This window comes from Misgurnus anguillicaudatus, chromosome 5, assembly GCF_027580225.2.
Source record: "Misgurnus anguillicaudatus chromosome 5, ASM2758022v2, whole genome shotgun sequence".
NCBI lineage: Eukaryota > Metazoa > Chordata > Actinopteri > Cypriniformes > Cobitidae > Misgurnus > Misgurnus anguillicaudatus.
The window spans coordinates 30,738,972-30,762,858 of record NC_073341.2 but is presented as its reverse complement, the minus strand read 5'-3'; the positions used below and the strand labels follow the sequence as shown (position 1 = coordinate 30,762,858).

Genomic DNA, 23,887 nt, shown 5'->3' with positions numbered 1-23,887 from the left:
TCACAGGCAAGCTTTCCCGCGTGCTCTGTGGTACCTGATGTAAGGTGAATGATCTGCACAAACACAAATACTCTCATCTCACTAAAATCTTGTAGGATTTACAAATTGTTTGGTTCCTTACAAATGTTATTAACGTGGCTATAATTCTGCATGCTTGAACATATTTCATGAACATTCTTCATAAGTATGCAGTGTCATAAGTACATCTCTGACGTTTATAAAAAACCAAACAGTTTGAAAACCGGTAGAAAATTGAGTTATGGTTTCTTAAAAAGTGCATGCACCATTAAAACAATGTGACGTGTGAGCGAGCTGCCTGTAACAAGATGGCCGCCAGGTGCGGACGTCGACCTCAACTGACCAGCAGCGCGGATGAGGCATCTAGCCTTTATTATGTATATCTATGGTTGGCACTTTACACAGCACCTTTGCGACTCTCCATAGGGAATGAATGACTTTTGGTTTATCGGCCATCGTTTGTCGTTTACAGTTGAAAGACGGCTTAACATCACAAGATCAATGCTACTGATCACAAGCGATCAACTACTATTTTTTCAGCTATGTGAGGTATAGCTCTCAGCTTTTTACCACACTGTGAGTTACCACACTGTCTATTGTCAAATACGGGCAAGAATGAGGAAATTTTTAATATTGTTCTCTCAAGGACAGTAATGAATAATAATCATTCTTGCTGGATAAAAACACTTAAAAATGAAGTGAAGGGGGGCGAACGTCCTTGTGTGAGATGCACTTCAGTCTGTAATAAAATGAAGAATAAATGAAAATCAGAAGTAGAATTAGAAATAGTAGATTGGGGTTATTCACTCGAATGGACAGATTCAGTGGGCTATGGGTCAGGTAAGGTTTGTTTTCATGTTTGACCGATTCACAGTTTCGAGGACATGAACCTGTCGTGTTCCACTCCACGCTGATCTGCATAAACTTGAACAGATGGCCGTTCGTCTCTACTTTCACTATATTCTCAGTCTCTTTAAATGGTTAATTCATGACTTCGGTGTGTTTGTCATAAAAAAGCTACTAGATTTTATCTTCTAAATATGCCAGAGGGGTTTGCCTAAGCAAAACTCACCGGCATGATACAAGGACATTACCAGGGCATTGCTTTGCGCTTCCAAAGTCTCCACGATGATTAAACAATACTGATGATTAAATACGTCATCAGCTACGTATGTGATGCACAAAACTGACTACTCAATTTCCTCTTATCTGTCTTTTTCATCCCTTTCGTCCCTTACTTTCTTAGATTTCGTCATTCTTAGATTTAAACACGCTCCTCCATTGCATACTGTACAGATCATAGTGCAATGGCGAGACTAAAGCAAAGAGAGACATAACAGAATTTCAAGACTGCACAAGGGAGATTAATTGGTACCCAGCCGGCCCGCGTGTATGTTTTTTTCCCAAGGCCATTGACTCGAGAGAGAGAGTGGGGCGTGACGCAGTTGGCAGAACATGCAAATGCTCGTCTCTGTATGAGAAAACCAATTACACACGCACAACCATCCAGATGCACAGAGACTCTTTACTTTAACGTGTGGGATGGGAATATTCCCACACATCTTTCTTTCTAGTTCTCACTTTCTGCCGCTCTCTCGCTCTCTCTCTGTCGGGGGCTGGAACCATTTTCGTCATCTCCTCTCCAAGCATAAAGTTTAATAAAATGTTAAACCTGCTAGGATAGATTGGCAGTGCTTGCGGTGGGACACTATAGCCCCCTTTACAGCTTGCATTAACATCACAACCCAATAGTACATAAACACATTGAAAGCTGGGTGTAAATGCACCCAAGATGCAATGCAGATCACTCAAACCACATTTGAAAGGAGTTAAAAACCATACGATCATAATAACACAATTGTAGTTTAAATGCATTAATGTGTCAGACAACATCCATCACTTGTGATTGGATCACCCGAGACAAATCTGAACACCAATTGTAAACTGTGCCAGTGTTTTGCACTAGAGGGATATAAAGAGCACCAATTATCCGATTCATGATTTTATATTTCCCTTGGTTTGTAAGTGTGTATTAGTACATGTTAATGATAATGCAAAAGGTACAAACCTCAAAGTAAACAATGACGTGAGTTATCATCTCCAACGTAAATCTTTTTTCTTGGACTACAACAAACACACGGATTGTAGGCAACAGTTTACTTCCTGAGATTGGTGATGTAGTAAAGACCAACATTATCATAATTCCCCTGTAAGTTAACTCCTGTTAGCAACCGAATCTTTCAAACATGGTAAGGAGCGTCACATTTGGAGCTAAACTCTGCAGTGCTCCGGCCCTCCAGGGTAAGATTTGGGGAACCCAGATGTATGGTATGTGGAAAATAATGTGTTTTTAACCATAAACCAGAAAAACATGATTATGTGATCGAATGATTCAGTGAATAATTAGCCAAAGTCTGCATATTTATGCAGGGTCCGGATTTTTTAAATACGCCATGCTTTCGCCGCATAAATTGCTGATTTCTGCTGGCACAATATGCGGAGCTTGCATGATTTCATAATCCCCGCATTATCGTAGCAAAAAAGTCATATATATCTTAGCAGAAAGCTGAAAAATGTTGCATTTACTTCACACATGCGCAGCCATGTCCCCTGTTGTCATGGGACGTAATTACGCGACGTTGACATCAATGAAAAGCTGCAAAAGCTTTCGCAAGTTCCCGCAATTTTGGCAAGTTCCCGCAATTTCACCGCATAAAATTGCATAAATATCCTGCATATTCCATTGGATTTTTTAAGGAAACGTGTCGCAAGATCAAGGATTTTCGCCCGCAACAATTCCAAAAAAAATGTGTTTTTCTGGAAGGACTGTGTATTATACCAAACACACAAAATAATGTTGTTTTTTAGCAATGAAAAAGGTGCACTTTAAAAAATAATTGGTGACCATGGACCACAAAATAGTCAATTTTGATAAGGGCTATTTTTATTGATATTTATCATAGACTGTAAAAAAAGATGGAGAACGCCCGTTCACTCCCTTAAATTGGTGAAAGTGAGGCCGCCAGTGTCCCGATACGGCTCTGACATCTTGGGTCTTGAGTCTGCGCAGTAGCAATTTCGGGACCAGTCCTGCGCAGTAGTGAGCAGGAAGTAAAGCCGTGAAATCAAATCCCCGCCCTCGCTCTTACAGAATACACATATCACAGCTGTCAATCATGACATGACACCACCGTTTTTATAGCATTAAATAACTAGCTAAAAACAAGCTTATTTTAAAAACAAACACTTGAATTTACATCAGCGTGATAAACACTACAGTAAATGATAGACATCAGTATTGGAAAAAAGATAATTGAAGTGTAATTAAATTGTTTAGTTGATCTCAAGTCCCATTGAATAACATGATCAAGACGTTTTGGCTTCACTTTTCAGGGCTTGTGCCTGATATTTATACATGAGAACATCTAAAAGTTTAATAAATAAGCTTTCCATTGATGTATGCTAGAATAGGACCACATTAAGTCCTTAGCAAATACATTTTTGATATATTTTCAGTCAAAATATCTTCATGGAACATGATCTTTACTTAATATCCTAACTGTTTGGCATAAAAAACGATAATTTTGACCCATACAATGTATTGCTGGCTATTTCTTAAAATATACCAGTGTTACTATAATGCTGCGTTTACACCGCGTTAGAGGCGTAAAGCGCGAGTGATTTCAATGTTAAGTCAATGTCAAGACACGTTGACGCGCGTCTGGAGGTCTCGCTGAGCGGATGAGGCGTTTGGCGCGGTGCGGAAGATGCGATTCCGCCTCATTTGCGTGTCTAGTTCCCGCAAATTGAGCGAATTTTGTGCATTTTACGTTTGACATGAATTGGCGGCTGACGCCGAGTTGAAAAATTTGAACTTTGGCCGAATTTTGCGCCACGTTAACCAATGAGCAGCCTGCTTACTGCTGTGGCGGCAGCCCCGCCCAGCGGAGAGTGACTCATTCAACCTGAAGGAACGCTTGATATTGTCCGTGAGCAGTCACCCGGAGCTATACGACACAGGATCTTATTTCTATAGAGACAGAAATAAAAAGGACCTCGCTTGGTAAGTAATACACATTTCACTTTTGAGTCACGTGACGTTTATCAACCCGCGCCGTTTATCAATCGCGCCGTTTATTTTTCCCCCTATAGTAAGGTTACCAAATACAAACTGGTAACTCTCTCTATAAATCGGAAATCAACATCAGTCATCTTGCAAACAGACAACCGCATAGCACTTGCCCCTCCCACAAGAAGCGGATTTTGCCTCTGACGCACGTCAAATGCTTGCTTTTTCTGCACGTCTACTTCAAACTGTTCAAGCGACAAACTTGGCACGGTAGACGCGATTTTGACGCCTCAAACGCGGTTGGTGTAAACGTAGCATAAGGACTGGTTTTATAGTCCTGGTAGGGTCACATTTGTGGTTTCAAATAAAAAACACAAAAAATATATACAAATAAAACATTTTTGTGTGTGCAGTCGGCTCCAACATACCCACCTACTTACCTAACCGATCTATCTACCTGCCTACCTAACCAATCAACCTCCTCTCTTGTCTAAAACAAGAAAAAACCTCCCATAAACTCTCTCTCTCTCTCTCTTTCTCTCTCTCATATAAACTTCTGCTGTCATAGGAGCAGAGAATGAATGATTATGAATACATTTAAACAACAGCAGTGGCAGGGCTGGCTGGAATAAAAATCACAAACACACACTCACTGTCTTCTGTGTGACAGCGTGTCACTGCTGTTCTTCCTGAGTAAAAGAAAAAAAAAAACATTTTCCTTTTCATTTGCCAGCACATTTTATTAAGTTGAACTGAGATTTAAAAGAGGGACAGCAGGTTTTAATTACAGTGATTCATTGTCAATGGGAATTTGGAATAGATTTTTATTCTTGTTTTAGCCTAAACGGTGGTAAAAATTCTTGCTCCAACATCTTGGTGGAGATAAAACTAGTTAAGACAAAGCAGATTCATGAATCACTGATCTGGCTTCAGTTATGCTAAATCTGCATTACATGCTGCCATCAGTGAGAGTTCTGTTGCCCTCCTCCTCACCCCCTGTGCCCACACTGCAGACGATGTGAGGAGAATCTGAACATTTACACCATCACCACAACCCTCTCAATATCCCCGCCTCCCTCTTTTCATTCATCTCTCTTCTCACTCTCTCCCACTTGGTCTCTCACTGTTTGAAATCATCCACCTCAATTCATTCAAGTTTTTCTCACTTTCTTCTGCAAATCCCTCACACTGTCAGAATCAGAGTTACTCACTCTCTGGATCTGTCTCTCACTAAACACAGGGACAAAAACTACAGTCTCTCGTTTCATTGATCTTCACTGTCTGTGTGACTCTATTTTTGTAAATTTCCTCTCTCTGTTTTGTTCTTCCTTCCTGCTGAAACATTTTAGTCATAACGCACTTTGTACATGTTTAGGATGTATATGGGTGTTTCTTTAACAATGGAATACAATGACTTTTTCATTTTACACTAAGGTTTATACATTTAGGAGATGATTTTATTCAAAGTGTCTTACAAATGAAAGGGCTTGTAACATATTGTCCAACAATAAGCAAAACAAGCAAATAAATCATACAAATAAGCAAAAAAATCTCCTTGAAACTTGTTTTTCAAACATGTCAATTCAGATATGGCCAGACATTGACCATCAAAATATAAAATGCATCTTTAAAAAATGATATGTTATCCTGAAACACAAACCAGTCATAAGTAGCACGGGTATATTTGTAGGAATAGCCAACAATGCACTGTATGGGCCAAAATTATCAAAATTTACACTTTTTGTGAAAATATGCTAATTTTTCAGCTCCCATAAAGTTTAACATTTGATTTTTACCGTTTTGGAATCCATTCAGCCGATCTCTGGGTCTGACTGTACCACTTTTAGCATAGCTTAGCATAATCCATTGAATCTGATTAGACCATTAGCATCGCGCTAAAAAAATAACCAACGAGTTTCGATATGTTTCCTATTTAAAACTTGACTCTTCTGTAGTTACATCGTGTACTTAGACTGACGGATATGATATTACGCACTGTCTGAAAATAGTCCCCTGCTATTGAAAGTTACCAAGAGGACTACTTTCTGGTGCTGCGTAATATCATTGCGCCTGCTGCAGCCATGGTACGGCAGCAAAGTCCTTGATTATTACGCCGGAGTATAGTTCCTAGTAGAGGTCTACACAGAAGACCCGAGACCTGAAGACCCGGGACCCGACCCGGGACCCGACCCGGGACCCGTACGGGTTCGGGTCTATATTTTAAATGATCAGCAGGTCCCGGTTCGGGTCTCAATCTATTACTTTGGGTCCCGGGTCAAAATTTCCGCGCATTTTGCACTGACTTCTCAAATTTTTATAATAATATTATAAATTGACCGTCTTGCTGTTATATCTAAAGTTTTCGCGACTCTGCTCAAAGAGCACAGAGATTATAGCAAAGAAGTAAAGCTAACAAAAGCAGCCATGGCACTGAACGAGCAATCATTATTATAATCCAAATGGGCAAACATTATTAAGCAAGTTGACCCGATACACAACAAATGTAAAACTGCGTTATTAATCACCATGACTGTAAATGGACTTTTAAAGCTGGAATAAGCATTAAACATTTCAATTGTCAAGAGAGGAATAACATGAATGGAACTTTCTTGGAAATAAGGATTGTGTATCACACAGTCAGGTACAAGGAGGGAGAAGACTAACTTCTATGGGTAAGAAAAAAAGTTTAACTTTCGCTACTTGTTTATTGACTTATTAATAACATTTAGCTCAAGATTGTTTGCCGGTCGGGTCTGTGTCTTCCCGGACAGGTTCGGGTCCAGATTTTAAATAACAGACGGGTCCGCGTCGGATCCGGGTCCAGCTTTCAAAACAACAGACGGGTCCAGGTCGGTTCAGTATAGCACATTTACGGGTCTGATCGGGTTCGGGTAGGAATTTTTGGACCCGTGTAGACATCTAGTTCCTAGCCATATCGGCCTGGAAAATCGCAACTTTTAATGTTCCGTCGGTCTTATGCAGGGTTCACACCAGACGCGGTAGACGCGGCAAGCGCGAGTGATTTACATGTTAAGTCAATGCATAGACGTGATTAGGCATCCTGCAGCGGGACACGTGGTAAGTGTGGCGCGAATGCCGTGGAACTCGTGGCATATGGCGCATTCAAACGCGAGTTGAAAAATCGGAACTTCGGCGCTTTTCCGCACTGCGTTAACCAATAAGAACTTTGCTGTATTAGTGACGTGATTACGGCGAAACGAGCAAAGTGGCAGAGTCTCAGTGGATTCTCAGAAGCCCCTCCCATTTCCGCGTGAATGTCTCAAATGACTAGAATTTCACGCGCGGCTTTCACCCACGAATGAAGTGAGTGAACTCAAATGTTCAAGTGTCCAACTACGCACGAAAAGCGTGTTCTTGCGGCCTCTACCGCATACACCAGATATTTGCGACCCTGAACTAATTTGCGTGATCTTAGTAGATTGCGTTGGTCATTATGGAAATCAGCTGTTGCGTCTGTGTTATAGAATTTGTGCTTTTTTTAGTAAATAACCTGCAGATAGCTCTCACGCTAATTTGCCCCGTTTTGTAAATCTGGCCCCATATGTACTATTTAGACAAAAATTATATCAAATTTCACACACTTCTTGGCAAATTATATGAACTAGTCATAATAAGAGTTTATAGGACAAAAAACACTGAATAAACGTTCTATGCGTGTCAGAAAGTTAACAAAATATCTTTGACATTTAAAAACTGTGAAAGATGAATGTTCCCTGACAGGCGCCAGACACACACACATACGTACAATCAATCATCAGAAATATGATTGTAATGGCAATCACAGCTTGAATGAAAAGGTCTAGATGAAAATATATCAGAGGAAATTAAACTTTTAAACAGGAAATAAGCGAAGAAATCAACTTAAAACACAACTATGTGAAAGTAGATTCAGAGAGGCAATGGGCTTGCAGCTTAATGTCACATTAATGCATTCATTCATTCATGAGCAATAAACAACATGTGTAGAGTAAACTCGTGAGTATCCTGTGGTTGATTTTGTGTGTTAACAAGGGCTAGTGTGTACGTGTTTGTCAAGCTATCGAAGTGACAAAAATCCCAGCAATTAAAGAATTATGTCTTAGTGACCAAGCACGAAATTTCGTTTCCGTGTTGCCACCGTCCTGATCACTGAATGCTAGCCCAAACACAATTACACCTCACAACAGGGGACAGAGCCCAGCTGTACGGCAACTACGACGTCTGAGGCGGTTCGAGATGGTATTTTGAGGCAAAAAAATTTAAGCACTTGTGAATTGGTGCAAAGAGGAAAAATTTTGTGAAAACTGGCCTCTGCTTTCTTCTACGAGAATACAAATGATTAATCTATTTGAAATTAAGTTAACCCTTAAAAGCCAAAGATAGACATTGAAACTAGATCAAAATTAAAATGTTACATTCATTGAAACTTTCAAGTGGAACAAATTTAAGTGGCAGGGGATCCAATGAATTAAAATCAGCTCTGTCTTTTGCCCTTTATACTCTCTCTGTACCTCTCACCCCTGCATCTAAAGTCTTTCTCATATACTGTACATACTAAATAATCAATTGGACACCCACTGCGTTTTCTTCAGCTCCTGAATATAGTACTACATGTTATATCTCTGACTTCAGCATTGTGTGCATCAACTATACCAGACCAATTAACATCCTCCTTAATCCCTATAGTGTTTCTGCATGAACTGAATCTCATGTGATATACCTTTACAGACTGACTTTAATTGTAAGAAAAAACATTTAAAATAAAATTTCATGCCATGCCATGATTAAAGATCACTGTTCAATCTCTTAATTTTTAGCAAATATAAACACCAGCAGTAAAACAAACATGTCAGTGCAACAGCCTAGCACATATCGGAAAAATGTCTTCAAATCCAATCAAATCCCATTCCCTCTCTATATCACCACTAATAATTTCTTGTTTCCACAATAAATAGCATAACAAAAAGCCACATATGCTTACCTGGTCCCAGTCTATACTTCTGAAGAACGTATGAGACTTGATATCTGTAAATCCGGTCTGAACTTGGCAACCCAGCCTCTCTTTCGGATCCTGAACAGAAAATATGGCCCGTTAACAACAAATCTACCAAAATTTTAATCTAGCTTCACCAGAACGGGCTTTGTGAAGTCACCCCAAACTACATTTATTTTATTTTTTTTCTCTATAAGGATCCAAGGGTCTTTCAGCGACTCTGTGCTATACTACGACACAATTGTTTCATCCAAATGACTCATACCACTGATCACAGGCTCTTATTGGTTTTGAAGAACCTCAGCTACAATAAACTCAATTTGTCTTGATGATGAAAAAACACTTTATTATTCACAGATTTAATCAGGCCATCACACAGTAAACACAGCCTGATCTCACAGGAATTTGTACGTAATTAGCAAATGCGTATGTATTTGTACAAAGTGAATCATACAAAAACGTCAGATTATCATAAAACACCCCACCCCTAAACCTAACATCACAGGGGCAAAAGCAAATCCTACAAAAAGTGTGGTCATACGAATGAGCCACCCCTACTGAAAAATCCAGCTAAGACCAGCATAAGCTGGTAGCTGGTTTTAGCTGGTTTAAGATGGTTTACGCTGGTCCTCCCAGCCTGACAAAATTGGTCATGCTGGTGGGCCAGCTGGTCTTCCAGCCTGATCAGCTAAGTCCAGCTAGACCAGCTTAAAAAGTGACCAAAACACAGCTAGACCAGCTTGCTATACCAGCAAAACCAGCTTCCTACACCAACAAGACCAGCTAAAACCAAGCTGGAGACCAGCTAAAACCAGCTCACCAGCTTATGCTGGTCTTAGCTGGATTTTTCAGTAGGGACCTCATAAAATATGTACAAATTGCCATGAGATTGCATTGGTAAACACACACAGTCAAACTAAGGTTTCACCAAGAGATTAACATGTAATAAAAACGTAACCAGTTATTAGCTTACCGATATTGTATGTAACTAGCTCATATTTGTTAAAGGAAAACACCACCGTTTTTCGGTATTTTGCTACGTTCTAACCTCAACCTAGACAAATCAATACATACCTATTTTTTCTCAATGCATGCCCCCAATCTTTGTACAGCGCGCTGTGAATGTGTCAGCATCTAGCCCAGCCCCATTCATTCCCCAGGATCCAAACAGGGATGAATTTGGAAGCCACCAAACACTTCCATGTTTTCCCTATTTAAAGACTGTTACTGGAGTAGTTACACAAGTAAGTATGGTGGCACAAAATAAATTTTTAAAGCGGATTAAAAATGAGAACTATATTGTATGGCGGAAGAGCATTTAGTTTGCAGGACTTCGATCTCAGTAGCATGGACAGAAGTTTGAGCAAGAGTGGAAGTAGTAAGGAGTATTGATGTTACTGCGCGCCAATGTCGAAGTGCTGCAAACTAAGTGCTCTTCCGCCATACAATATAGTTCTCATTTTTCATACGCTTAAAAAATCGCCCCGTTTTATTTTGTGCCACCATACCCACTCGTGCAACTACCCATGCAACAGTCCCCAAATAGGGAAAACATGGAAGCGTTTGCCGGCCTCCAAATTCATCCCTGTCTGGATCCCAAGGAATGAATGGGGCTAGGCTAAATGCTAACACATGCACGACGCGCTGTACAAGTTTAAGTGCACGGATTGAATAAAGATAGGTATGAATTAATTTGTCTAAGCTGAGGTAAGAGCATAATAAAATATTGAAAAACTCTGGTGTTTTCCTTTAACATTACTTAGCCTACGCTAATACAAAATCTGACAGGATTTTGCATTGATTACCGTTTACATGGTAACTACAACTTCTCTGATTGGTGGATCTTACTTCAATATTTGACCAATTCGACAAACAAACATGATTCTCTATAGTCATGGTCAGAGATCATGGTCAGTTGGATTTAAAATGTTTTATTTTGCATTTATCAAAGCAAGCTTACAGTGATTTAAGCCATACATTTCATCAGTTAATGCTTTCGCTATGAATCGAACCTTGAACTTGCCATTGCTACACTGGCTGAGCTACAGAAATAATACTTCATCACTAAAATTATTTTTTGTGTGTTGCAAGTGCAACTGTGTCACACTTTACTGTAAAGGTTATGAATGCATATGCACTGCAAATGTGAATACACCTTGTTCTCACCTTGTTCAAAAAACCTTTCAGTACACTTGCCGCCTTAACAGACAGTGACCTCGGGATCCGTATTGGCTTCTCCAAAATGACTGAAACACAAAAATAAAGAAGAGAAAAGACGGATGAGTCATTTACACAAAGTACGGCAGTCGTGATGTGCAGCGGCATTAGACAGACACGCTTTAACCCACACATGCACTATACAGCCGTCTGAATAAACCCTTCAATATTCAATCAAAGACTAAAGGGATTTTACCCCCACCATGTTTATTTCTGTAAATTCATCAAATTTTGTTGCGGTGTTAAGTGGATTTAAAACATCCCACAAAACATAAATGTGTTTTTTCAATATGCTTTTCAATCCCAGCGTTTTTGTTTCTTTAGACTTGCGTTTCACGGGCAGCCGTCCAAAAGAAAAGCCTGTTAAATTTCATCTATCTCTTTTATTTTTGTCCAGAAAGACAGAGCGCAGACGAGCATTTATCTTTCCTCTCTGAATGCCACGTCCCCTGTATGTTTTCTTTTCCAAATGAAAAGCTAAAGGGATTTAGGATTCGCTGGGACTCTGCCCTGCTGCTGTGACGGGGTTTGGACGCCGGCCCGAAAGCAGCTAAGCGTTGGCTCTGTGCTGGCAGCATCTGCCTCGTTTCTGGGTGGGCGGCGGAGCGTTGGCGGGGGCGGACGGAGGGAAGTTGGACCGGGCTTGCTCTGCAGCATATGGATGGATGGAGGTTGTGATGGAGGCAACAGAGTTCCGGTTATAGAGAGATCCAGATTCATGTTGCTCGTGTGTGTATGTGAATGAGAGTGATCCAGGAGCATGCTGACCTCTCAGCTGGAGCTCGAAAGAACAGACACAGAAGCAGATGACCACGCGGTCTCTGCTCATGGAGAGGGATGGAAGTAGGGACAGTCAGAGGGATTAAAAAATGTCTATTAAGGGAATGACAAAAATGTCCAAGATGCCAGGAATATCTCACTAATGTAAAATTCCTTCAAAGGAAAACCAATTAAAGTTTGTCGGTACTGCTACTAAACATATGGAAATTATTTTTTACCCAACCAGATGCACAAACAATTCTGTTTAAGGCTGCATAAGTGTTTAAAATGTGTTGGTTTGGGTGTGATGCTCAAGTGATCTCACCCTGGAAGAGATATTCCTCTGTGTTCATATCAGGATTGTCAGTGATGATATCGAAGGGCGATCTGCCTGCCATCATTTCAAACATGAGTACGCCCAGGGCCCACCAGTCTACACTGAACCCTGACAGAGAGATAAACAGATTGAGGACAGTCATCAATATTATGCATTAAAGGGGACATTTCACAAGACTTTGTTAAGATGTCAAATAAATATTTGGTGTCCCCAGAGTACGTATGTGAAGTTTTAGATAATTTATTATAGCATGTTAAATTCGCCACTTTGTAGTTTTGATCAAAAATGTGCCGTTTTTGGGTGTGTCCTTTTAAATGAGCTGATCTCTGCACTAAATGGCAGTGTTGTGGTTGGATAGTGCAGATTAAGGGGCTGTATTATCCCCTTCTGACATCACATATGGAGCCATATTTTTTCACATGCTTGCAGAGAATGGTTTACCAAAAGTTACTGGGTTTATCCTATTCACATTTTCTGAAGTGATAGAAGCAATGTGGACCCAATTATAGCACTTAAACATGGAAAAAGTCAATTTTTCATGATATGTCCCCTTTAAACAATTCATTTAAAAGAAGATTATACTGCATGCTGTCATAAGGTCTGTATACTGTATTAAAGATTTGTGAAGTAACCCACACCTACCGTAATCCTCACCCCTTAGGATTTCTGGGGCGATGTAGTTGGGCGTTCCACAGAAAGTGCTGGTGGTGTCACCGGGTCTGATACCCTCCTGAAACAAATAGGTACACCTTTATGAGGAGATATTGTATATATGTTACAATTACTATCATTTTAGTTTATTAGGTACTACCTTGCACATGCCATAGTCTGTAAGCTTGATATGGCCATCCTGGTCCAACAGTACATTGTCCAGTTTTAAATCCCGGTAAATAATGCCCTTCTCGTGCAGAAAATTAAGAGCGATGCAAATTTCAGCAGCATAAAATCTGTAGGAAGCAAGAAAAGGTAAGAAACAACGCCCAATAATGCAGCATTCATTTAAAAATTTTAATAAATATAATACTTTTACACTTTTATTGCATCCTGTTAAAGGTCACGTTCTTCCTGATCCCATTGTTTAAACCCTAGTTAGCGTGTATTGTTGCTATAATAGCATAAATAATACCTGTAAAATGATAAAGCTCTTCGTTCACTGCCAGATGATATATTTTCTTTAACAGAATTCGCCTTTCAAAGCATACAGCGAACGTCCGGTTTGGACTACAGCCCTCTACTTCCTGGTTTAATGAAGTCAGTAGAACAGTTTTTTGACTAAACTCCGCCCACAGGAATACGTCAGTCGCCAGCTAAGCTAACGGCAAGCTAAGCTGCTATCGAATCAGAAAACGATACGTATTTCTGAAGGAGGGACTTCATAGAACAAGGAAGACATCAGCCTGTTTTGAGGACATTGAAAACAGCGCTATAGAGATAAGTAAATTTTGTAAAAAATAATGCGTTTTTTTACACGTGAAACATGAACACGTGTTATATTGCGCACTGTAAACACAATCAAAGCTTTAAAAACACAGAAAGAATGGGACCTTTACGGGGCGTGAACACCAAAGCTTTTATGCCCGCGGCCGGCGCATGTTTTCAATTGTTTCCAATGGAAGCTCAGCGTTTTTCAAATAAGCCAGCAGCTAGCGGTTTTCTTCTTTTAGTATCTAATTACTCTTATTGCAAAGAACTGCTATCAGTTGTAAATAAAATATACCTCTATTTTCACCTACATATTGCTAAGAAAATGCTGCTATTGTAACTTAGTGTAAATACCCGCTGCCATTTTTGTTTGATGATTTATGCGAACGAAGATAAGTTAGAAATCTTTTTCCATCTCACCTCCTGAACATTACGAAAAAGTTTGAGTTAAAAAACAAAACTCAAAGAGCGAAAGGTGTTCAAAGTAGCAAAAATTAGTGATGACATTTTCATTTGGATTTCGCAACACGGCACTCTGGCACTCTCCGGCGATCGTTTCACGTCGACTCACAGCAAGGGCTCGTGGGACCTTTAGGAGCAGCTCATGAATATTTAGGCTCATTAGCTGTAATTAGCATGCTGATTTGCATATGAGCGGTGTTCAGGGCGCATATTGATAGGGCCAGTCGGGGGTGCATTTGACTCACCTAATTAGCCAATGTTTGATCTCAGTTATCACATGTGTGAAAGAGGCATTACACTGCTTCTCTGATCAGCTGCTGTTACAGATTCACTGAGGAATCATTGTGCATATATAGAGAAATACAGGCTAACAGCAGCGTACGAGAACTGCATTCAAACCAGGTGCAGTGTGCACACAAGGGTGTGGCTTTGGTTTTATTATTTACTTTATTTTAAAATCAATCGTGCTATACAGATGCACCATGTTAGTGAAACTAAATGTTGGACTGTTTGGAAAATAAGTCAATATTACACACTAAAAAAATGCTTTATCATTTTCAACCCAGTGTTGGGTCAAAAAGGCATAAACCCAACCTGTTGCTTGGTTGTAACAAGCCAAAACGCTTGTTTTAACTCATTTTTGAGTCAAATATAATTACTTTCTGGGGAAAATTAAAGGAATAGTTCACCCAAAAATGAAAATTCTGTCATTTTTTTCTGATGAACACGAAGGAAAATATTTTGAGAATTTTTTATCAAACCAATCAGAGGCTCCATTGACTTAGTAGGAAAAAAGAATATTATGAAAGTCAATGGGGTCTCTGATCAGTTTGGTTACAAATATACCTCAAAATAACTTCCTTTATGTTCATCAGAACAAAGAAATTAATGTAGGTGTAAGAGTCAGTAAATAATGAGAAAATGATGACAAAACTTTCATTTTTGAGTGAACTATCCCTTTAACCCAACGAGTGGGTTTGTCCCTTTTTTGTTGGGTTAAAATAATTTTTAGAGCTTTTTTTTAGAGTGTAACAAACATATGCTGGTATTTATCGTCTATCTCTGGTAAACTTAATGATGATGCCCAAAAATATACAGACTTTCATTCATTTATTTAAAAAATCTGGATTTTGGTTCAGCTAAGTTAATTTTATAAACCCATTTTAATTCAATAATATACTAAAATATATTTAGTTTATTCACTAGTTTCCTCACCATCTTTATACAGTCTGGTCTTTTTGCACCTCAATCGTGCAATCACCTTCTCCAAAAACACTCCGAACACTAAAAGTTAATCTGCGGTTGACGATCCACAATGGAGATGTTTATAATCTAACCTCTGGAGAAAACGGATCGCTTCTCAGCGACTTGGTGAGCTAATGTTATTAGCAACAGCGCGCTATGTTGTTGTTGCCTTTCGCCACGCATGCGTCATTTTGAACTGCGCAGATTTTTGTTGAAGTACCTTTTACTGACGTAATGTGAATCCTTTTAATAGTTTCATGATTGGTTACTACCCCTGCCCATCAAAATTTAGCTGGCTATGCATTGGCTGGCTTCGTTTTGGCATAATCCAGTCAAAGCCTATGGTGTGCTGAATGACGCCTCGCTTACCCAATGTGCGCTTCCAGAACATTTTAAGATGTCAAACCTTAATAAATAGGGTGGGATATTCATCGGAACAGTCTAAGGAAGCAGGAAGAGATGGATTTGATAAAAATCGATATTTGATAGAATATAAACATGATCGATCATACTTAGTGGACACGCGGATGTAAACAAAGGAGGATATTGTGGGATTTTTCACTATTTTTCGTTGTTTTGGATTAAAACGTGGGATGCTTTTTGAAGAGTGGACCCTTACATTGCAAAGTACGTTGAAGTTTTTGGGAATTGTCAGAAATTATCAGAAACATATGGCAAGATATGTGAGTACCGACATCACTATTTATATGCGGTCCGTCTGCATTTCATTTAACCCTTTTCACTCCAGTGTATTGATTGCAAAAACAAGCTCAGAACATGAATATTGAGTGTTTAAGCTTTCAAATAATGCAAAGTTTATGATTGTTGATTGAATATTTGATATTAAACAAAGTACAGAAACATGTAGACACGCCCCTAGTGCCCGCCACCGGGCCGGTGCGAGTTAAGAAGTGTAAAACTCATAAAGTCATTATTAAAAAAAAACGATGTGCCCTCATGAATTTGAATCAAAACCCCAAACGAGGCATAAGGGTCTTATGTAACGAAACGATTGTCATTTTTGACGGGAAAAATGGAGAGTATGCTCTTTTGGATCACAACTTTTCGTCTAGGTCCGGTCCAGCGCGACCTAACGTAAATGCGTGGTGACGTAGGAGGTCACGTGTTACATATATAAAACGCACATTTGCGGACCATCGTAAACAATAAACTGACACAAAGACATTAATTAGTATCAGTTGACATACAACAACGTAGGAACGGTCCTCTTTCAACACACTTGTAAACACTGGGGCGGAGTTTCGGGTTCGTCTTCTGTGACCTCTTGATGTCATGGCGTATTGCGTGGGGTCACCTGGCGCATCACGACCAGATCTAGACGAGAAGTTGTGCTTTAAAAGTGTATATTTGTTGTTTTTCTTGTCTAAAAATGACAATCGTTTTGCTAGATAAGACACTTATGCCTCGTTTGGGATTGTTTATAGTCCTTTGAAACTCCGTTGAAAAAAACTGTTACATGTTGAGTTAAGTGTTAATTGTTGGTGTCTATTAAAGTCTATTAAAATGAGAAAAATCATGCAATGTTTTCCTCAAAAAAACATACTTTCTTCTCGACTGAACAAAGAAAGACATCAACATTTTGGATGACATGGTGGTGAGTAAATTATCTGGATTTTTCTTTTAAGAAAATGGAATATTCCTTTAACTCCGCCCCCTCCAATTGTCAGTCCGCTGCAAGTTCCATTTCTGAATGAAACAACCTACTTTTCTATATCCAAGCAAATCACAGTGAAAAACACAAGCCACGCCCACTGTTTTCCTTGTGTGATATTCTGTTTTACTCTGAAATACATCACAACACGTAAAGTTGATTGCGACTTCTGGTTCACAGGGACTTTAATGTACACTTAATACTCAATAATGGTTAAAGAGTTAGAAGACTTGGTAAAGGCAGATTTTCTGTGCCTCGTTAAAAAAGTGTCTGCAATGTCTTCAGGGATCACAGTCAGATTGGGCAGTGATTCAGAACCACTGCATTGAAAATATTAAAGAATCTCTTCATCACATACCGAGCATGTTCCTCTGGAAGCTTCCGCTGCCTCTGCATATGAAACATAAGATCTCCTCCATTCACATATTCGATCACTAAAAACAATCTGAAGACAGAGGAAGAGATGCATTTATTTAGCACAATGTGTCCGTACTTTTTCTTAACTGATATCTGATTGGTGTGTTGGTTTGGACATTAAAGATCGTATCGATAATAGCATAACTGCATTTTTAATATACTGCATTCAAGGTGATTTTGTCGCTTATGATGATGATGATGAAGGTGACCCGATGGTTATTTTCACAACTCACCGACTCTCTGTTTGAAAACAGGAGTGAAGTCCCACTAAAAACGGATTGGTTGATGCTTGTTCAAACACGTGCTTCTCTGTCTGGACCCAGTCAATGTCCTAAACCAGAAATAAATAAGAGGGAGGGGTTGAATTATGACAAAATATAAAGTGCAGAAGAATATGATAACAAGCCGTTTGACTGATTTCTAAGAACTAGAGGAGAGGACATGATGTCTCTACTGGGTGACTATTGCAGGCCAATTAAAATTAATCCTCACACTTGTGTTTTGAGAAAAACCTCAGCTACTTAGGAAAACATTTGGCACGAGATGCATGCTGTCACTTTAGGGGCCTCAAATCTCGAAATTAAAAATGTTTTAAATGAGAAAAGCACCTTTCTCTTCCTCTTTAAAAAGATATGTACAGTGCAGAAAGGAAAGACAAAAGAGAAACAGACATGTAAATAAAGCACACGGTCACATTTTAGATAAGACATAACTTTAGACAAGTCACCTATTGATCATTGATTATTACTTCTAACACATATAACAGCATCAACATAAAACATAAGAAGACTGTGAAACACAAACTGAAGTATAAAAAATTGTGTAGTGAGCAAAACATGCTAAACAAAACAAAACTTCTTATATATATTAACTTTCCAAAGTTTTCATCATTTACAGAATGCATCTCTGGGATAGTTCAGAAAATGAAAATTCTGGTGACTTCTTTTTTCGAGGGCGCTCAATGCAAAGTCCGTCACAACATGTATGTAGCCCATCATGTGTGTGGTTTGTAATTTCAAAATATGTGTTCTGCGCATCAAGTTATCCTATGTGCATCACGTGTCTTGTCAAAATAAGTGCCTACTGCAGACGCGTCCAAAGGGTTTATGATAAAAGAGACGCTTGCATTTGCCAGGTACTCGCATTATCTCATGCGTAATCAGAGTTTACTGTTAAGGGAGAGTCTTGCGTGTATTTTGTGAACGTGAGCGTCTCTTTTATCACAAACGGTTTTGACGAGTGTGCAGCCGGCATTTATTTAGACAAAACACGTGACGCACATGGTTCACATGACGCAACAAACACATATTTTGAAAACACGAGCAACACACATGACACTCCGAACACATATTTTGAACTTGCGCCCCTCGGATGAGCAGTCACCAGCCGCACAAAAAGTGATTTTTGATTAGACTACAATATGCTACACACTTGTTATTTTGATGGCACAGTTTATTTCTGCACAAAACTTTAAATCAAAAGATTATGAGGATGTAGTTTATATAAAACATCTTCCACTTTTGCTTCACAAAGACGTCCAGACAGGATGTTACAAAACATCTTTATTAAGAATTTTCCTGCTGTCCTCGATGACACGACACAGTGTTTGTTTTGATAAAGTACATCTTTCATGTCAGCTGTCAGCACTTTAACATTAGGCAACACTTACACGGAGCTCAAGGAACTCGACAGAAGTTCTGTTACCCAACAACTTCTGCTGCAAAACGACAATGAACTTCTGAAAAGAGGCTAAAGGTCAACTAAGGCAGGCGACGTTGCCAGATCTCGCAGAAACAAGCAATATGGTTTGGTTGTGTTTACAATAAATCTGCATCCTGTATGAATAAACTGATTCATGTGTAGCATACATCAATCAACTGAAATAATAAGCTGCCTGTTTTTAGAAGTAAAACAGTCGCTTTAAATAAGTGGATATGGCAACAAAACGAAGACAGTCTGCTTTCTTAAATCAGCACGGTTTAATTTCCTGCTGTTGGATGAGTTGAAAGCAGATTACAGGAAAGCATTCAGAACATGAGGAGAGACAGATGTTGATATGCTTTTTATTATTTCTCTGTTTTTATTATTCCTTCATCTGTCTTGTTGTCCTCCTTAAACCAACTAATCACAATATTACATATAAAGAGTCCAGATGCAAACCCCTCTCAGTTAAGGTGACCAATGGCCCAGGACAGTGCCGTTTTTTGGTGTTCTCCACAAACCCACAATAATAAAATGACGAAAACATTTAAAAAGTTTTGTCCCCGTTGTTTAATTCATAGATAATAACAAATAAAATTTCAATCATGTTGACCATTGAACTTGGAAATGTCCCTGCTTTTCATTTAAAAAATCTGGTCACTGATGTCCACAAATGTCACTTTAGTCTTTTCATTGGTATTTAACAAATTTGACTGACTTTCGCTGCAAAACCCTCTAAGTGCATGGAAACTTCTAAAAAAATCCACTTTTTTGGAAAAGACATAAAAAACAGTTGCAAAATCACTAAAGATGCAACTAGAAAAATTGGTATTTAACTAATTTGACTGACTTTCACTGCAAAACCCTCTAAGTGCATGCAAACTTCTAACAAAAAATCAACTTTTTTCGAAAAGACATAATAAACAGTTGCAAAATCACTAAAGATGCAACTAGAAACATTGCAAATGATAAAAGTCAGAATTCAAAATGTAAAAATTAAGGAACTGCACGACACATTAAGGGGCTTTGTGATGCATGTGGCTGCCAAATTTAGGTTGTATTCAGGTCCAAGTAATCACAAGGGACGCATATTTGAATGTGATCCACGGTCATTTTACATTCGTAAAAACATCATCAAAGTAGTCCATGTGACATCAGTGGGTCAATTAGAATGTGTTGAAGCATCGAAAATACATTTTGGTCCAAAAATAACAAAAATTATGACTTTATTCACCATTGTCTTCTCTTTCGTGTCTGTTGTGAAGCGCATGCGCGGGACTAAAGTCACGTGACTGCAGTGACACGGATGACGTGTTATTCTCTGACATGTTTGCAAAGTTTTTTTTCAAACTTACAGCGTGCGTCTCCCTCAGACTGTAAACGAAGCCCGGGTGCACAAAAAACAAAAAAACAGCTGGGGCGCATCAGATAACACGTCATCCGCATCACTACAATAACACGACTTTAGTCTCGCGCATGCGCTTCACAACAGACGCTGAAGAGAAGACAATGCTGAATAGTCGTAATTTTTGTTATTTTTTGGACCAAAACGTATTTATTCGAATTGACCCACTGATGTCACATGGACTACCTTGATGAGGTTTTTACGAATGTAAAATGACCTTATTACCTTTCTGGACATGGACAGTATACCGTATAGATTTTCAATGAATGGTCAACAAGCTCTTGGACAAAATATAAAACATCTTAAGCTGTGTTCCAAAGATGAACGGAGGTCTTACGAGTTTGAAACAACATAAGGGTGAGTCATTAATGACATTATTTTCATTTTTGGGTGAACTATCCTTTTAATGAATGGCCTGATGCTAGGATTAAGTGGATTTCAAATGAAACTAGGTGGCGTTTAGCGACTTTTGCACTTACTAAGCAGCATAGCACAATGCAATTCAATGTATGAAATCCCCTATTTTAAGCATAAAAAAGCCTTGAAACTCAAAAGCTTTCAATTAGTTTAAGTTACATCCCATAGGGGACTCCCAAATGTGAATGGTAAATGCTGAACATACACACAGTACATTGTAATGTACAAAAATGAAAACAACTCTTTACAGCAACGGCTGCTTTCCTAGAAATCATTAGTTTGTGCCTATTCAGAGGTCAATTGCATCTCTCTGTCACTCTGAAAGGACCTTTGCTCCACATGCTGGGGTTCATGAACTTCATTCGTGTGCATTTGCCGGCAGCCGTGTGTGGCTTTGTGTTTCTGCGCGAGCCAAGTTTACACAAACACAAAAGCTTTTACTGTAAAGAGTTTACATAACGTTGAATAGCAGTACAATTCGGTTTGTCTTCTTGTTTGAACCTTGTTCACACAGATCAGGTTTCATGTTAGAGAGAGAGAGAAGGATAGAGAAAGCTCAAGCGAGATTAGGATTAGCTAATGAATTCAGTAAATACTTGTACCGCTTTATTTCGCAGCATTTTTCAGTGCAAATCTTGCTGTTATTCACTAACATGCAATCCGGTAAAACTAAAATCGGGAAGTGCTGAAATAGTACTGTGCAACGAGTATTTAAAATACCATTCTCATTGCTTTTTGTGCAGATTTGTTCTATTCCTGCTGAAAAAAAAACCATTACAGAAAATTCTAATGGTTTCCATTAAAATACCAATAGGAACCATTAGCTTTTACCATTAAAACCACTACACTGTAGTGTGTTTTTGGGCCATATTCCATTAGAACCAATGCATAGAACCAATACATACCATTAGAGACCAACACAAACCAATAAACTGTAGTGTGTTTTGGGCCATATTCCATTAGAACCAATAAAATTCCCAATAAAACCAATAAAACCATTAGAATTTTCTGTAGTGGTTTTTTTCAGCAGGGATATTATTTAACCAAACTGCAAATTATGAAATCGTACTTTTTTGGGTGTATTCACTGTTGTGGCAACTCTTGGGTTGATATGTATACATTTGGTAGTAGGGGTGGGCGATAAACCCATAGACATGTTTAACTGGTAGAAATTTGTCAACCGGTAGAGTTTTTGGACTATCGAGGTTATGCGCCCACGTCACGCTCCGGTGCGCGTGGTCACGAAAACGTAACGTTTGTACACGTATTCAAGCACTGCAGTTTTAAAACAATTTAATTTAAGCCATTGAAAAACAAAAAACAGATCTATATGCGTGCGCTCTTTCTGTGTGTAAGGAGCGCGCAAATCGCACAACCGCTGTTCATTAAGCTTGTGAGCATTTTTCCTGCTTTATTTGCCTTAGATACGAATATGCATCAAAATTTGCGTCTTTGCAAGTATCCTCATAAACACGACAATTTAGGGCTTAAGAGAAAGTGAACAGCTAAAAGAGAAAACACATGTGTAACAGTATATTGGATCCGGTCTTATGCTGCGTTTACACCAGTCGCGGTAGAGGCGTGAAACGCGAGTGATTTAAATGTTAAGTCAATGTGAAGACGTTTTGACGTGCGTCTGGAGGTCTCGCGGCGCGAATGAGGCGTTTGGCGCAGCGCGGAAGACGCGATTCCGCCTCATGGAGCGAATTGAGGGTCTGGCACGGTACGCACGAATGGTGTATTTTGTGCATTTTGCATTTGACGCAAATTTGCGGCTGACCCAGAGTTGAAAATTTTGAACTTTGGCGGATTTTCGTGCTGCGTTAACCAATCAGGAGCCTGCTTGCTGCTGTGGCGGCAGCCCCGCACGGAGTCACTCATTCAACCTGAAGGAACGCTTGATATTGTCCAAAGCAGTCGTCCGGCGCTATACGACACAAGTTCTTATTTCTATAGAGACATGAATAAAAAGGACCTCGCTTGGAAGAGTGTCAGTGAGGACAGGTAAGTTGTAAATACACATTTCACTTTTGACTCATGTGACGTTTATCGACCAACTGCATTAATTTTCCCCCTATAGTAAGGTGACCAAATACAAAACAGTAACTCTCTCAATAAATGCACAATCAACATCAGCCATCTTTCAAACAGACAACCGCATAGCACTTGCCCCTCCCACAAGAAGCGGAGTTTGCCTCTGACGCGCGTCAAATGCTTGCTTTTTCCGCCCGTCTACTTCGCTCTAGACGCGCGAATGCATTCAAACTGTTCAAGCGGCAAAATAGGCACAGTAGACGCGATTTTGACGCTTCAAACGCGGTTGGTGTAAACGCAGCATTAAAGGGGAAGTTAACTAATTTTGCTCCTGTCTGTCACTCATGTTTATCAAACAGCATTAAGAGAAAATCTCTCACTGCTCTTGACTAAATCACTTTTCTACCTTAAATAAAAAATATATACATACATACATACATAATTACTTATTATCATTTCTTTATCATTGACTGTTTATCTTCAGAAAGCTTGAGTTTTGTTTGTTTTTATCTTTTTTTTATTCTTGTATAAGGTTTTTGTGAGAATTATGAACATTTCTATGGTATTAAAGATTTTAACCTTATTAAACCTCATTAAAACATAAAAAACTCTACCGTGATACATTTCTTATCATGCGTCACCGACTCAAATTTGGTACCAATTTGAGGTACAAATATGCATCTTTGGTACCTATATGTACCTCTGAGTTACTAATATGA

General features: G+C 39.1%; 1 protein-coding gene across 6 annotated transcripts in view; it reads right to left on the bottom strand.

Annotated features, from left to right (window-relative positions):
* Positions 1-23,887, bottom strand: part of prkcz (protein kinase C, zeta) — a 116,634-nt gene that overhangs the window by 14,293 nt on the left and 78,454 nt on the right. For all 6 annotated transcript variants that reach the window (XM_055167152.2, XM_055167153.2, XM_055167156.2 and 3 more), the window contains 7 exons: positions 17,845-17,942; positions 17,553-17,639; positions 13,205-13,340; positions 13,036-13,123; positions 12,382-12,501; positions 11,247-11,326; positions 9,069-9,158 (listed from right to left, as the gene is read on the bottom strand). In XM_055167152.2, the coding sequence (XP_055023127.1) occupies positions 9,069-9,158; positions 11,247-11,326; positions 12,382-12,501; positions 13,036-13,123; positions 13,205-13,340; positions 17,553-17,639; positions 17,845-17,942 (699 nt within the window). The remainder of the gene's footprint in view (positions 1-9,068; positions 9,159-11,246; positions 11,327-12,381; positions 12,502-13,035; positions 13,124-13,204; positions 13,341-17,552; positions 17,640-17,844; positions 17,943-23,887) is intronic.